This window comes from Hemitrygon akajei, chromosome 15 (assembly GCF_048418815.1).
Source record: "Hemitrygon akajei chromosome 15, sHemAka1.3, whole genome shotgun sequence".
NCBI lineage: Eukaryota > Metazoa > Chordata > Chondrichthyes > Myliobatiformes > Dasyatidae > Hemitrygon > Hemitrygon akajei.
The window spans coordinates 37,885,024-37,901,928 of record NC_133138.1 but is presented as its reverse complement, the minus strand read 5'-3'; the positions used below and the strand labels follow the sequence as shown (position 1 = coordinate 37,901,928).

General features: G+C 40.9%; 1 protein-coding gene across 1 annotated transcript in view; it reads right to left on the bottom strand.

Annotated features, from left to right (window-relative positions):
* LOC140739252 (protein diaphanous homolog 1-like) overlaps positions 1 to 16,905 on the bottom strand; it is a 238,589-nt gene that overhangs the window by 65,266 nt on the left and 156,418 nt on the right. Inside the window, exon 12 of the mRNA XM_073067393.1 lies at positions 7,216 to 7,332. Within this exon, the coding sequence (XP_072923494.1) occupies positions 7,216 to 7,332 (117 nt within the window). The remainder of the gene's footprint in view (positions 1 to 7,215; positions 7,333 to 16,905) is intronic.

Here is a 16,905-nt window from a genome sequence, read left to right as displayed (position 1 = left end):
CTTGGGCATGTTTATATATAAAAATATACATTGACAAAGACTGACAAACAAATATGCAAAAAAAGAAACTGAGCACGAGTTGTAAAGAGTCCTTGAAAATCGGACTCTAGGTCACTGAATTAGTCCAATATCCACATTGACTCAGAAGCCTGATTGTTGTAGTATAATAACTGTTCCTGAAACTGTGTGGGAATTTGAGTCTCCTGTACCTCCTGCCTGATGGTAATAATGTGAAGAGGGCATGGCCCGCATGGTGGGCACCTATAATGATGGATGCTGCTTTCTTGTGACAGTGTTCCATTATTACACTATACAGTGCAGATTGGGCCGTTCTGGCTCTTTCAGCCATGCTGCTCCAGTAAAATGTGCTCAGTGGTGGGGAGGGCTTTCTCTGTGATGGACTGGGCTATATCCACCACCTTCTGCAGCCTCTTCCATTGCTGGGCATTTATAGTTCCATGCCAGGCTGCATATCTGCATGCCCTGGAAACTTAATTTTAATTATTTTCCAAGAAGAAGACATATTTTCTTAGCAGTGGAGGAACAGAGGGACCCTCGGGTCCACATCCACAGATCCCTGTGCAAGTTGATAAGGTTCTTAAGAAGCTGAATGGCATGTTGGCCTTAATTAGTTGTGGGATTAATTTCAAGAGACTGAGGTAATGTTGAAGTTCTATAAAATCCTGGCTAGGTCATACTTGGCCTGCTGTGTTCCATCAGCATTTTGTGTGTGTTGTTGTTTGAATTTCCAGCATCTGCAGATTTCCTCGTGTTTGCTCTTGGAAAAGTATGTTCAGTTTGGGTCGCCTCATTATAAGAAGAATGTGGAAGCTTTGGCGAGGGTGTGGAGGAGATTTACCAGAATGCTGCCCAGATTAGAAGGCATGTCCTACGAGGATAGGTTGAGTGAGCTAAGGCTTTTCTCTTTGGAGCGAAGGAGGATGAGAGGTGACTTGATAGAGGCGTGCAAGCTGATGAGAGGCACAGATCAATTTGAAAGCCAGAAACTTTTTTCCCAGGGTAGAAACAGCTAAAACCAGGGGGTACAATTTCCATGTGACTGGAGGCAAGTAAAGGGAGAACACCAGAAGCAAGTTTTGTATTTTGTTTTTTTTTATAAATATAGAGAGCAGTGGATACGTGGAACACCCTGCCAGGGTGGTGGTAGCAGAGGCAGATACATTAGGGATATTAAACAGACTCTTAGGTAGGTACATGCATGATAGAAAAATGGAGCACTCTGTGGGAGGGAATGGTTAGATTGATCTTAGAGAAGATTCCAAGGTCAGCAAAGCATCATGGGCCAAAGGGCCTTACTGCATTGTGGGGTTCCATGTTCTTTGAAGGTCAGCAGACATTGGCCTTCCCCAAATCCTCTTGATTTGAATCACTTGCTCAGTCATTCCAGATGCCAGTCACTGACTTACATATCAGAACAGGTAAAGATGCCAGAAGATGACAATCCAGTCATTACACAATCACCAGTACTGATAGCACTTTTAAAATTTACATTTACTTATTTAAAATGAATTTAAACTGCCTAGGTGCCCGAGTGAGAATTGATCTTGTTTCTCTGCATCAGTTGTCCAGACCTGCGTCCTCACAGTCTGCTAACATACTACATTATTTGTGGAACTTGCTTCAACTTCATCCTGTGTGCTTGGACAAAAAGAATATTGTGTCATCGAAGATACTCAGAAGGAGCAGCAACGACACACTGTGCCTGCAGTGAACTGCAGCCGTCATAACTGGCCTGAAATGCACTCTGAACAACAAGGGAGTGTTTTCCTACAGTCTGAAGTCAATTCATCAGATATTGAATGCTACTGTAGCGTACAGAAAAATCTTTTCTTGCCAGATTAAAAGAAAAACAATTTACTGTGTCTGGCGACGGCTGAAAGGAACAAAGTAAAATAAAGACCCATAAAGAATCAAAAGAATAATACATTCATTTCATCCTGGGCAGACATTGCATCATTTAGGAATACAAGTGTCTTTATAAATAACACGTACCCTGTGTGTCGTTACAGATAACATGTACCCTCTGTGATCTCCTGGACTGGTTTCAATAGCTGAAGGGGGAAGGGAGGCAGTTGCTGAAGTCTTTTTCCAAGTGTGTTTTGTTTTTTCAGTCTAAGCCTGGGCTGGCTTGCGTGCATTCTGATTTCTTCCTCCCTGGCACTGGAGTGCAGCTGCTATGCACACATTGGACAAGCTAATTGCACTAACAATTCAACTTAACTGGATAGATGGTGTTTAGAATTCCAGTGATATCAGGCAGCCTCTCAACCCCATGATTAACTGCAAAGTGTCCAAAATCCTTTCTCCTGTTGGTGCACTCTCCTCTCCTATCAGATTCCTCCTTCTTCAACCACTTACCTTTTCCACCTATCACCTCTCAGCTTTTCACTTCATTCCTTCCTCCCCCACCTACCTACCTATCTACCCCTTCACCTGGTATCATTAACCACCTGCCTGCTTGTGCTCGTTCCCTCCCCCATTTTCTTATTCAAATTCCTTGCTGCTTTCTTTCCAGTCCTGATGAAGGGTCTGGGCCCGAAACTTCTGCTCTTTATTTCTCTCCACAGATGCTACCTGACTTGCTGAGTTTCTGTCTCTGTTAGTTAATCTGGATTTCAGGAATTTGCAGAATCTCGTGCTTATGAAGTGCTCACTTCCACTGCCATCAACAAGTCTCAAATATAAAAACCCGCCACTGTGTCAACTATTACTCCCTCTTTTCAAAACTGTAACTTCCTGAAAAATTCTTAGCACCACTGTTTTTGGATCTGCTGTTTGATCCTCTCCTATTACCCCACCCATGTTTATGAGCATGCTGCCAGGAGAGGTATGAGTTGTGGGGAGAGGCTGAGCAGGTTTGAACTTTATTCATTGGAACACTGGAGGAGGGGGGTAATCTTATAGATGCGTATAAAATCAGGAGGAGCATAAGTTGGGTGAATGTATACAGTTTTTTTTCCTGGGAAAATCAAGAACTTCTATAGATGCACAGGAACGAATACCCTGACAAGTTGTATCATGGCCTAGTATGGAAACAACAATACCAAGGATGGAAACGTCTACAGAAAGTGGTGGATACAGCCCAGCTCAACACAGGCAAAGCCCAAACCCGCTCCCCCACTGAGCACATTCACAAACCTCAAGCAAGCCGCAAACATCATCAAGGACCCCCATCATCCAGGCCATGTTCTCTTCTTGCTACTACCATCAGGCAGGAGGTCCCACTCCATGAGATTCACGGACAGTTATTACCTAAAACCATCAGGCCTCTTAACTGGTGTGGGTAACAACACTCACCTCAACACTGAACTGCTTCCACAACCAAAAGACTCAATTTCAAGAACTCATATTCCTGGTATTATTTATTTGTCCATTTACTTATTTATTAACTGACACAATTAGTTTTCTTTTACACTTCAGTAGTATATCAGCTTTTGTTTATGTATAGTTCTCATAAATTCTGTTATATTTGTTTATTTTCCAGTAAATGCTTGCAAAAGAAATTAATCTCAATGGGGCCATATATAAACTTCGGTAAGAAATTTACTTTGAGTTTGTCTTTGAACTAGAGGGCACAGGTTTAAGGTGAGTTGGCACCCTACTGCCACTGCAACTCAACTTAATAGCTCTGATTCTGCGATGAGGATGAATTTCTTTAGCCAGAAGGTGGAGAATCTGTGCAACTTATTGCCACAGATGCTGTGGGGGCCCGAGTCATTAGGCATATTGAAAATGGAGGTTGATAGGTTCTTTATTAGTAAAGGGGGGGAAGGGGTTAGGTTAAAGAGAAAACAGGAAAATGGGATTGAAAGGAAGTGGGGAACAGAATCAATGGGGTGAATACCCTAATTCTGCTACGTCTTTTGGTCTAATGTGAGGAGCAAGATTTAATAGGAATACAAGGGGAAATGTTTTCCTCCCAGAGAGTGGGCTATAAGAGGATGTGGTTGAGGTACACTAACGACATTTAAAAAGACACTTGGATGGGTACAAAGATAGGAAATGGAGCAATCGCAGGCAAATGGTACGAGCTTAGATGGGAATCTTGCGCAGCATTGTCCAGTTGGGCTGAAGGGCCTGTATGACTTCTACCACCAGCTGCCTTCTGACCTCGAAACATACCTCTTTGACCAATCATTTGATTATCCATGGAAGTAACAAAAAGTTTTGCAAGGTTCTGGTTAACTAGTTGGAGACCCAGACTAAATGGATCACTAAGCAACAGAACCTGAGGAAAAGCATGACAAAGCCATGGGTCCAATTTTGCACGCACAAGGCAAAGATTTGCAAAAATCACTGTTCCTTACAATTCAGGAATAACCTTAAAGATGGATGGACATTGGCATCACATGGTCAAAAGTTATTGCAGTGACGCACTTCTCAAAAAGTAAATGCAACCACTAAATTAGACAATTCTTTCCGGGGGCAGCAACAAACAAACCTGGATATCCTGACACGCCAAGCAATCTAAACAAGGCTTCACTGGTGGAGCAATACTGCCACCTAGAGTTCCATATCATTCACTACAATTATATCTGAAAAAGAACACTCAGTCTTCAATTATACAAAGAAAAAATTTGGTGTCCATCATATGCTCAATAAATTAACAAAAGTGTTGAATTTTGCTCCCAAAATTTGCCTCTATTCAGCTTCTAGGAAAAGTTTGGAGAAATACAAGGCACAGCACCACACATGACAAAATATTAAATGCTGCTGCTGGACTTTTAACTAAAATCAGGATGCAGGAGCATATCACTTTTGTTCCAGCTACTCTGTATTGGCTTCCCATATCTTTTAGAACTGATTTTGAAGTTCTTTTCTTGTTTTTAAATCGTATGGGACAGGAGTACACCACGGATTCACTTTTGTTTTATAATCCTGCTTGAGCTCTCAGGACTGCTGCTGATCTCCCTCAGAAGATAATTTGCAGGTTAGCTTTTTTGAACTACGCTCCAAAACTGTGGAATTCAGCAACAAATACTATAAGGGATGCAGACTCAGTTGACACTTTTAAAGGCCAGCTCAAATCCTATTTATTTAACCTTGCTTTTAACATGGTTTCTATTTTCAGGTTTATTTTTTATTTTATTTTCAAGTTTGTACGTCTATGCCATTATAAAGCCCTTTGAATTATATCATCTGAATGAAAAGTGCTCTATAAAATTATTATTATTATTGTTGTTGTATTTTTATTTTTCCTCAGCACAAGCTGGTAAAACCTGCATAGCCAAGCATGCTCATTTCTCAATTTCCGGTGTCCAGTATTGTGGCTTTCTGGAGATTTGCCTTGATATTGTTGTGCAGCTCTAATTGTTTAATGTTATTGTGTAGTGACCTTAGGATGATACCCATTGTAGATATTACTATTGGGGCAATGTATACCCTGTTTATGATCCATAGTCTTTCAATTTCCTCTTTAATTATTAGGGCTTTCATTAATAACCTCCTAAAACAACCTTGCAAATTTCAGAACAAGGAAAAGTACCAAGAGAAAATACAGTAGAAGCTGATCACATCCCTCTCACAAGTTCAGCACTCCCATTTTTACAACCGGCTCAATAATTCCTTTCTTGGACACACTAGAATCATAAAGCTACATAACACACAAGCTCCTCAGCCTAAGTCAGCATTCAAACCAAGGTGCTCACCTGAGCAAGTCAAACTTGATTGTGTTTGTCCCATATTCTTCCTATCCCTGAACCTGTCAAAAATATCTTTTGAACATTTATATATATTCTCTCCTCTCATCATTTCTGCAGACTGTTCCTTCCATATATGTGTCACCCTCTGTGCTGAAAATCTTGACAAAAGGTCCCCTTTAAAACTTTTCCCTCTCCCTCCGGTTTTAGACTACGTACCCTGGGGAAAAGCACTGTGGCCATCCATCTTATGTAAGCCCCTCCTGATTTGATAGACTCAGGTCACCCCTCAGCTTCCTGCACCCCAGTGGAAACAGTTCTAGCCTCCATCCACTTCTTAAGATCATACAAGCAACACACAAGTAGCATGTAAGATGCACAATGCATCAGAGGAGTGTTAATAAAGAAACAAAATGTCAGTTGGTTGGATCTTACAGCCCCAATCTTACAGCCTAATCACAGGACGATTTACAATGATCAATTAACATACTAAGCAGCAAGTCTTTGGACTGTGGGAGGAAAGCAGAGCACTCAGAGGAAACCCACGAACGCACAGGAAAGAACGCACAAACTTCCTTACAGAGGACATCGGAATTGAACTCCAAACCCCAAAACCCCAAGCGTCACGCTCTCCACGGCGCGCTAAAATGATATAATTGTAACTGCCTCAGCCACTTTGTCTGGCCGTTCATTCCATATAGAGACCCTCCTCTGCACAAAGAAGTTGTCCCTCGGGTCTCTTAAATTTTTTCCCCTCTCACCCTACACCTATGCCTCTTAGTTTTGCCTCCCATACCCTGAGTACAAAATGCTATCCAGCATTAACCTATCTCACATTAATTCAGGAGGTAACATGTTGGCGCCAAAAAACACACGTGTCTCTCCAAACAGATTATAAACAACTGTTCTTTCCTTCATAAGCCATCCAGCATCAAAGCACATAGCATAATAGCTGAATAAGGATTAGCTTTTTGTCACATGGACATCAAAACATATAGTGAAAAGTGTCAGCATCAAACCAAATCAGCTTGCCATGCTTTCGGCATCAACACAGATATGCCCACAACTCACCCACCCTAACCCGTACATCTCTAGAAAGTGGGAGGAAACTACGGCACTTGGACGAAACCCACGTAGTCATGGGGAGTACATCCAATCTCCTTACAGGCAGTAGCAGGAATCAGACCCCAATCTTACAGCAGGGGCTGTAAAGTGTTGTGCAAACCGCTATGCCACCATGCATGTTTGGATTACACTGAACTGCGGGTCACACTACCATACAAAGGAATGGCAGCAGAAGAAGGACAGATGAGAACTGCAAGGGAGTACTACAATCCAAAGTACTTTCAATAAGTAGTGAATTGTTTCATCTGTCACACAGCTTTGCAAAAATTATAACCACAGGAGATTCTGCAGATGCTGCTAATCCAGAGTAACCCCAAAAAATGCTGGAGGAACTCAGCAGCTCAGGCAGCATCTATGGAAAGGAATGCAGAGTTGCCATTTTGCACCGAGATCCTTCATCAGGACCTGAAACATGAAAGAAGTCACCTACCTGGCTTGGTAATCGTTGCGAATCAGAAGTAAATGCTGAAGAATCGACAGGAAGTATGGCTCTGCTTTGGAGTCCTTCACAGTGTTCTGGAGCATTTGGAAGATTTCACTCACATCTGTGAAACTTATTGTTAAGGAGACAAATGGATGTCTTTTTGACACTCCAGGTTAGAGGGCTTTTCTGGACTCCACATATTAAAACGTGCAGCAAGGTTACCTTCACATGTTTGTTTTCACCCTATTCACCAAAACAGGAACACTACTACCTCCTGGCAAAAACATGAAAAACCAGAGAATGAACCAGCCCGACACTGGGCACCATACTGATCCAGCCTCAGGTCAGCAGTTACAAATGGTACAAGCTACAGCTACTGATCTTTCTGCTAGTGATGAATATAGATGTTCAAGTTCAAAGTGCATTTATTATTATAATATGTGTACATTACACAACCTTGAGATCGCCTCCTTACAGGCACCAATAAAACAAAGAAACCAAATAGATCCCATTAAAAAGGACCATTAAATACCCAATGTGCAAGATAAGTACAAATCATGTAAACAATAAAAGTAGGTAAAGAGCATTCAGAACTAAAGCTCACAAAACTGAGCTTCCAGCCATGAAGCCAGTCATCACTGCAGTTGACATATATAAAATCAGATGTTTATAAAATCATAAGGAGGCACAAGTAAGGTAAGTGGTCACAGTTGTTTTTTTTTCCAAGCAGAGCAGAAGATGGCATAAGTTTAAGATGAGAAGATTTAAAAAGGTCCAGAGGTGTAACTTTTTCCACACAGAGGTTGGTGGGTGTATGGAAGAGGAAGTGGTAGAGGCAGGTACAATATCAACACTTAACATTTTGGAATTACTGAAACAAGGTAAGACATTGGACAGGTCATGTATAGGAAAGGTTTAGAGCAGGGGTTCCCAACCTGGGGTCCTCTGACCCCTTGCTTAATGGTATTGATCCATGGCACAAAAAGGGTTTGGAACCCCTGGACCAAACACAGGCAAGTGGTACTTGCTTGGATAGACATCTTGGTCAGCACAGATGAATTGGGCCAGAGGTCCTGTTTCCATACTGTATGACTCTATAACAACAAAATTGGTGGCTATTCATAACAATTCTTCAAAATTTGCTTAAAGCCCATGAAGGAAATTTACTGTTACTGGGGTGAGGTGGTCAGAGTCATGTCACCAAAGATGTCTATCTAAGCACGTCTCATTTCTCCAGATTTGACCCACGTCCCTCTGAACCTTTTGTGGAAGTTAGAGCAAGGCAAGGGTTAACAAAATGTCCAGAATTTAGAGATAGAGTGCAGGCAGCCCAGACAAGAAAAAAGATCTTTGAAGAGCATAGCCTCCCTTTGCACAAACTATCGGAGTCATTTTGGCTTACGGAGACGAGATAAGAATGTAACAGAAGGATTCAGGGAACACAAACCTACTAAGGGACAATTACTTTACCAACTTCAAAGTATCATCAGTTGTTAACTTGTAGTTTTTATTGACTTTTAAAACCTTTATTGTAAATGGTGATTCAAGATTCTGACCTGTTAGATATTATTTTTTAAATGAATCCTTTAGTGAAGGGTTTTATTGGGAAAATTTATAATTTATTGTTACAACAGCACAATTATCCTTCACTTAAGATTAAGCAAGATTGGGAGAGAGAGCTTAACATGACCCTGATAACAGAAGACTGGTTGCGGAATTTGAAGTTGGTTAACTCTTCTTCGATCTGTGCCAATCACTCTCTAATTCAATTTTAAATTGTACATCGTTACTATTTAACAAAGGAGAGGCTGTCTAAAATGTTTTCTAATGTTAATAATCAGTGTGACAGATGTAAAACCGAGACAGCTACATTGACACTAATGTTTTGGTCGTGTTCTGCACTGAAACATTTTTGAAAGTCTATTTTCTCTACAATTTCTGAAGTTTTAAAAATTAATTTACAACCTAATAAATTGACAGTTTTATTCAGTATAGTCCCTCAATATATTCATGGTATTTCTTCATCAGACCAACTTGTAATTGCATTTGTTACATTATTGGCCAGAAGGGCGATTTTGTTAAACTGGAAAGATATTTCTGCTCCTATTTTGATACAATGGTTCTCTCAGGTGATGTTATGCCTTAGTTTAGAGAAAATCAGAAGTCGAACTTTCGATCCTCGATTTGATTTTGAGAAAAGATGGGGTTCATTCGCCCGCTACTATCATTTGATTTGAGTTAATTAATATGGTTTCCTTCCAATTTTTTTTTAATGGATTTGAGTTGGCAGATTGGTATTTTTTTATATGGAAGCTTGCTCCCAATGGGTTCTTTTTTGTTTGTTTTATTTTCATTTAGTAGGGTTTTTTTATACTTAACACTTTATTTTCTCTTATTATTGATATATTGCTTAGCTTTGTTAATCAGTTATTTGCTAATTTAATTTTTTATTGTATAGAATGACATACTGACTCAATGTATCTTTTTTTGTTGATCTTCAATAATAATAAAAAGATTTTAAAATGAAGTGAATGGTGATTGATCCTGCAAGTAAGTAATTCAAACATACACAAATACCAAATAGTCAATATCTGTAACTGCTGGTCAATTCTGTATAAAAATGGCTTTACTCTGTGCAGACTTCAAAACAGAGGCCATGCTGTTCTCTTTGTACACAAGTAAAATAAAGCATGTTTGAGGAATGAGTGTGAGTTTTCAAGGTCAGGTTAACTGGAGAAGACGCTTTCCTCGTTCTCCTATCAGTGAAGCTGTCCAAAATTTCTTTTCAATGCTGTTACAGCATGGGATGATCAGGAAGGAGGAAAAGCCACTTAATTGATATCTGCTGACACTATGGAGAAAAACAAGTAAAAATGGAAAGACAGATCAAAACTAATGTTGATGTGATTAATGCCCTCCTTTCGTCTCTGATACCCCTTCACCACTTCATTTTGCTGATGAATCTTCCCTCCTTTTGCCAAGTCTCCAGCAGACCCCACCCCTACAACAGAAAATCCCCTCCATTGGCTCCTCTTTTAGTTTCACATCTCACAATTGGTGTAAAATAGCAAATTTTGGAAGAGGAGAATTCTGTTGCAGAATTAAACTCAACGTTACAAGCCCTAACGAATGGTCTCGGCCTGAAACATTGACCTCTTATTTCCCTCTAGTGAGCCTGACTTACTGAGTTATAGGGTTTATAAGACATAAGACAAATATGCCAATGGCTTGACCTCACCAGCCTTCTCTGGTAATAAACTGCACAGATTCACCACCCTCCGACTATAGATATTCCTCATCTCTGTTCTAAAAGGACATCCTTATATTCTGAGGTTGTGCCCTCTGGTCTTGGAGTCCCACACCACAGGTAGCATCCTCTCCACACCCATTCTATCAAGGCTGTTTAATATTTGATAGGTTTCAATGAGATCCCCCCTCATTCTGCTAAACTTCAGCGAGTACAGGCTCAGAGCAATCCTCACACCCTCCAATGATAGCACATCTTTTCTTAGGTAAGGCACCAAAAAAAGCACCAAGACTCTGAACACTCTAGATCTGGAGTTCCCACCATTTTTTTATGCCATGGAACAACACCATTGAGCAAGGGGTCTGTGGGCCCCAGGTTTGGAACCCCTGCTCTAGACTCTCTAGAGCACTACAGCACAGAAAAAAGCCCTTCAGCTTGTCTGGTCTGTGTCAAACTACTTTGCCTAGCTCCACCGATCTGCACCTGACCATAGAGTTCCTCCAGCATTTTGTGTGTGTGTATTGTTTATGATTATAACCCAATTTTCCTCTGCTGTCCTTCAATTCCCCTTGTGTGTTGTTTCTTGTGCAATTTCTCTCAGAATTCATAGCAGCTTTTGTTTTAGTTTCATCATTTGTCTTTGAAAAACAAGTGAGAGCTGCATTGAAATTTTTAAAAAGGTAAAAATTTATACAAGCGAAGAATTATTTTCCCTGAACATTCAGCCAGAAGGTAATTGCATTTAAATGGGTTTCTGCCACTATAACAGGTCAGATCAACTTCAGTGTGGGAAAGTGTAGTGGAACTAATGAGGCAGCACCATTGAGACACAGACCTTTCCTCTCTTTATTCAAAATTTAATTTCTATTCTCAGAGAATAAGCACTTATTTCAGGTAATTGCGTGTGTGAATCATACACATAATAGGTTGTTTATAGGATCCAGACTCAAAGCATCCATTATATATCTAACACTATTCTTCAGTGCAAAATTAAGGAAAATACGCACCAATAGCATAATGTCTTTGCAATGTTCTCCCATCATAATTATGTTAAAGACTGCCCAAATCTTGCACCTGCAAATATCCACATGGCTCTGTCCATATACAATCATTACACGCTTCATCTGAATGAGACATTTGCTTTCCCAACGAGCAAACAATTACCATCTTTATAGTTCAATCACTTCCCCGAGCTGAAGCTAGTTAAATCTCTGACAAACAGAACGTTACCTAGTTGCATTACATCCTGTATCTGTGCAGAGGCTGAACTTGTTAACAAAGAAACTGCAAATTTAAAATCTGTGACCATGTTAAATCAGCTATGGAGATTTGTTAATTAAATTGGGAAATAAAGATGGGACATGGGCTTAATAATGCAAATTATTCAAATAATTTATTCTTGAAGTTGTTGATGCAATCGACACACTTCACTGTATATTTTGATGTGCTTGCGACAAATAAAGGTAATCTTTAATATTTAATCTTTCTGAAATTAATTTAATTAAAATGTTCCATTTCCATCCCCTGGAATGCTGCATAAAAACAAGTTGTTGAATTTATCTGCTCTGAGGTTTGCCAATCAACTCTCACAGGTGCAAAGGCTGAATATCAGCCAACTTTTATTGGCAAAGAGTAACTCACATGAAAGGTCTTGGTGATTGACTGGGAGCTTGCTTATTTTTTCATCTAATATTTCAATTCTTAAAGAAGGAAAATAATCTTGAAAATAACACTTGTGCAAGTTTATGTCTGTGGGAAGTTGGAGAGGCAAGGTATTTGCAAAGCTCAGCCACTTAGATGGCTTAATGTAATGAGGTTTGACAAACTTGTGTTGCTTTCTCTGGTGCAGCGGAGGCTGATGGGACATCTGACAGATGTTTATATGATTGAGAGAAACAAATAGAAAAGACAAGCAGTTTCTTTGTTCCAGGGTTGAAATCTCTAATTAAACCATGGCCATAACACACAGGAGCAGAATTAGGCCATTCGGCCCTTCACGCCTACTACATCATTACCTCTCAATCCCATTCTCCTGCCTTCTTCCCATAAGTTTTGACCTGCTAATTAAGAACCTATCAAGCTTTGTTTTAAATATACTCAATGACTTTGTCTCCACAGCCAGCCATGGCAATGAAATCCAGATTCACCACCCTTTAGCTAAAGAACTTGGAGTAAAGGGAATTATGAGGCTATCAGGCAGGAAATCGGAAGCTTAAATTGGGAACAGATGTTCTCAGGGAAAAGTACGGAAGAAATATGGTAAATGTTCAGGAGATATTTGTGTGGCGTTCTGCAAAGGTATGTTCTAATGAGACAGGGAAGAGTTGGTAAGGTACAGGAACCATGGTGTACAAAGGCTGTAATAAATCTAGTCAAGAAGAAAAGCTTACAAAAAGTTGAGATCTAGGTACTGTTAGAGATCTAGAAGATTATAAGGCTAACAGGAAGGAGCTTAAAAAGGAAGTTAGGAGAGCCAAAGGGCCATGAGAAGGCTCTGACGGGCAGGATTAAGGAAAACCCCAAGGCATTCTACAAGTATGTGAAGAGCAAGAGGGTAAGACTCGAAAGAATAGGACCTATCAAGTGTGACAGTGGGAAAGTGTGTATGGAACAGGAGGAAATAGCAGAAGTACTTAATGAATACTTTACTTCAGTATTCACTATGGAAAAGGATCTTGGTGATTGCAATGATGATTTGCAGCAGACTGAAAAGCTTGAGCATGTAGGTATTAAGAAAGAGGATGTGCTGGAGCTTTTGGAAAGCATCAAGTTGGATAAGTTGCCGGGACCGGATGAGATGTACCCCAGGCTACAGTGGGAGGCGAGGGAGGAGATTGTTGAGCCTCTGGCGATGATCTTTGAATCATCAATGAGGATGGGAGAGGTTCCAGAGGATCAGAGGGTTGCGGATTTTGTTCCTTTATTCAAGAAAGGGAGTAGAGATAGCCCAGGAAATTATAGACCAGTGAGTCTTACTTCAGTGGTTGGTAAGCTGATGGAGAAGATCCTGAGAGGCAGGATTTATGAACATTTAGAGAGGTATAATATCTTTAGGAATAGTCAGCATGGCTTTGTCAAGGGCAGGTCATGCCTTACGAGCCTGACTGAATTTTTTGAGCATGTGACTAAACACATTAATGAAGGAAGAGCAGTAGATGCAGTGCATTTGGATTTCAGCAAGGCATTTGATAAGGTACCCCATGCAAGGCTTATTGAGAAAGTAAGGAAGCATGGGATCCAAGGGGACATTGCTTTGTGGATCCAGAACTGGCTTGCCACAGAAGGCAAAGAGTGGTTGTAGACAGGTCATATTCTGTATGGAGGTTGGTGACCAGTGGTGTGCCTCAGGGATCTATTCTGGGACCCTTACTCTTCATGATTTTTATAAATGACCTGGATGAGGAAGTGGAGGGATGGGTTTGTAAGTTTGCTGATGACACAAAGGTTGGAAGTGTTGTGGACAGTGGAGGGCTGTCAGGGGTTACATCGAGACATTAATAGGATGCAAAACTGGGCTGAGAAGTGGCAGATGGAGTTCAACCCACAGAAGTGTGAAGTGGTTGATTTTGGTAGGTCAAATATGATGGCAGAATATCATATTAATGGTAAGACTCTTGGCAGTGTGGAGGATCAGAGGGATCTTGGGATCCGAGTCCATAGGACACTCAAAGCAACTGCACAGGTTGACGCTGTGGTTAAGAAGGCATACGGTGTATTGGCCATCATCAATCATGGAATTGAATTTAGGAGCCGAGAGGTAATGTTGCCGCTATATAGAACCCTGGTCAGACCCCACTTGGAGTACTGTGCTCAGTTCTGGTTGCCTCACTACAGGAAGGGGCTGGAAGCCATTGAAAGGGTGCAGAGGAGATTTACAAAGATGTTGCCTGGATTGGGGAGCATGCCTTATAAGAATAGGTTGAGTGAACTTGGCCTTTTCGCCTTGGAGGGGTGGAGGATGAGAGGTGACCTGATAGAGCTGTATAAGATGATGAGAGGCATTGATCATGTGGATAGTCAGAGGCTTTTTCCCAGGGCTGACATGTTTGCCACAAGAGGGCATATGTTTAAGTGCTGGGGAGTAGGTACAGAGGAGATGTCAGGGGCAAGTTTTTTTTTTCTTACACAGAAAGTGGTGAGTGCGTGGAATGGGCTGCCGGCAACGGTGGTGGAGGCGGATACGATAGGGTCTTTTAAGAGATTTTTGGATAGGTACATGGAGTTTAGAAAAATAGAGGGCTAAGGGTAAGCCTAGTAATTTCTAAGGTAGGGACATATTTGGCACAACTTTGTAGGTTGAAGGGCCTGTTTTGTGCTGTAGGTTTTCTATGTTTCTAATCTCTGTTCTAACTAGATGTTCCACTATTCTGAGGCTGTGCCCTCTGGTCTTACACTCACCTACTATAGAAAGCATCCTCTCCCCATTCTTACGAACTCCAGAGTACAGGCCCAGAGCCATCAAATGCTCTTCATACGTTAACCCTTTCATTCCTGGGATCATTGTCATGAACCAATATCAGCATATTTTTTCTTAGATAAGAGGCCCAAAACTATTCACAATACAACAAGTGTGATCTGACCGATGCCTTGTAAAGCCTCAGTATCACATCCTTGCTCTTATATTCTAGTCCTCTTGAAATGAATGCCGGTTACATTTGCCTTTCTTACCACCGACTCAACCTGTAAGTTAACTCCCACGTCCCTTTGCACCTTTTATTTTTGAATGTTCTCCCCATTCAGAAAATAGTCTACACCTTCTTCTACAAAAATACATGCCCAAACATTTCTCTACACTATATTCTATCTTCCACTTCTTTGCCCCTTCTCCCAATCTGTCCAAGTCCTTCTGCAGACTTCCTCAACACAACTTGCCCCTCCACCTATCATTGTATTGTCTGCAAACTTGGTCACAAAACCATCAATTCCATCATTCAAATAGGTGACATATAAAGTGAAAAAAGTAGTCCCAACACTGACCTCTGAGGAGCATCACAGGCAACCAGAATAGACCCTTTTTATTCCAACTCTTTGCATCTTTCTAATCACACAATCTTCTATCAATGCTAGTATCTTCCCTATAATATCATGGATTCTTATCTTGTTAAGCAGCTCCATGTGTGGCACCTTGTCACAGCCCTTCTGAAAATCCAAGTAAACAACATCCACTGACTGACTCTCCTTTGTCTATCCTGCCTGTTATTTCCTCAAAGAACTCCAACAGATTTGTCAGGCAAGATTTCCTCTGAAGGAAACCATGCTGCCCTACTTTATCATGTGTTTCCAAGTTCCCTGAAACCTCATCCTGAATAATAGACTCCATCATCTTCCCAACCACTGAAGTCAGGCGAACTAGCCTATAATTTCTTTTCTTCTGCCTCTCTTCCTTCTTAAAGAGTGGAATGACACTTGCAATTTTCCAGTCCTCAGGAACCATGCCAGAATGTAGTGATTCCTGTAAGATCATTACTAATGCCTTCACAATCTCTTCAGGAACTTCTTTCAAACCCTACAGTGTAATCTATCTGGTCCAGCTGACTTACCTACCTTCAGACCTTTCAGCTTTCCAAGCATCTTCTCCCAATTAACAGCAACCACACCCGCTTCTGCCCACTGATACTCTTGAACTTCTGGCTTGACTTCTTGAACTAGTGTCTTCCATAGTGAAGAATGATGGAAAAATACTTAAGCTCACCTGCCAATTTTTTGTCCTCAGTGCTATCTCTCCGGCATCATTTTCCAGTGGTCTAATATCCACTCTCGTCTCTTTTACTCTTTATAAATCTGAAAAAACATTTGGTATCCTCTTTGATATTTTTAGCTAGCTTACCTTCATAGTTCATCTTTTCTTTCCTCATGGTATCTTTAGTTGCCTTCTCTTGGTTTTTAAAATGCTTCCCAATCCTCTACCTTCCCACTAATTTTTGCTATATTATATGCCCACTCTTGCTTTATACTGTCTTTGACTTCCCAAGTCACCCGTGGTTACCTCATCCTCCTGTTAGAACACTATTTCATCTTTGGAACACATTTCTACTTCCCCTTTCTGAATTGCCCCCAAAAACTCTAGTCATTGCTCTTCTGCCATCTCTGCTCGTGTCTCCTTCCATTCAAATTTGGCCATCTCCTCTCTCATGCCTCTAACTCCCTTTACTCCATTGTAATACTGATAGATCTGACTATCTTCTCCCTCTCAAACTATATTTGATCACTGGCTCCTACGGGTTCCTTTCTTTTAAGCTCCCTAATCAAATACTGAACAACACCCAATCCAGAATTGTTTTTCCCCTAGTGACCTCAACCACAAGCTGCTCTAAAAAGCCATCTCACAGGCATTCTGCAAATTCCCTCTCTTAGGATCCGGGACTAACTTGATTTTCCCATTGACCGGCATATTGAAATCCACCATGACTATTGTAACATGGGCCTTACATGCCTTTCCTCTTTCCCCA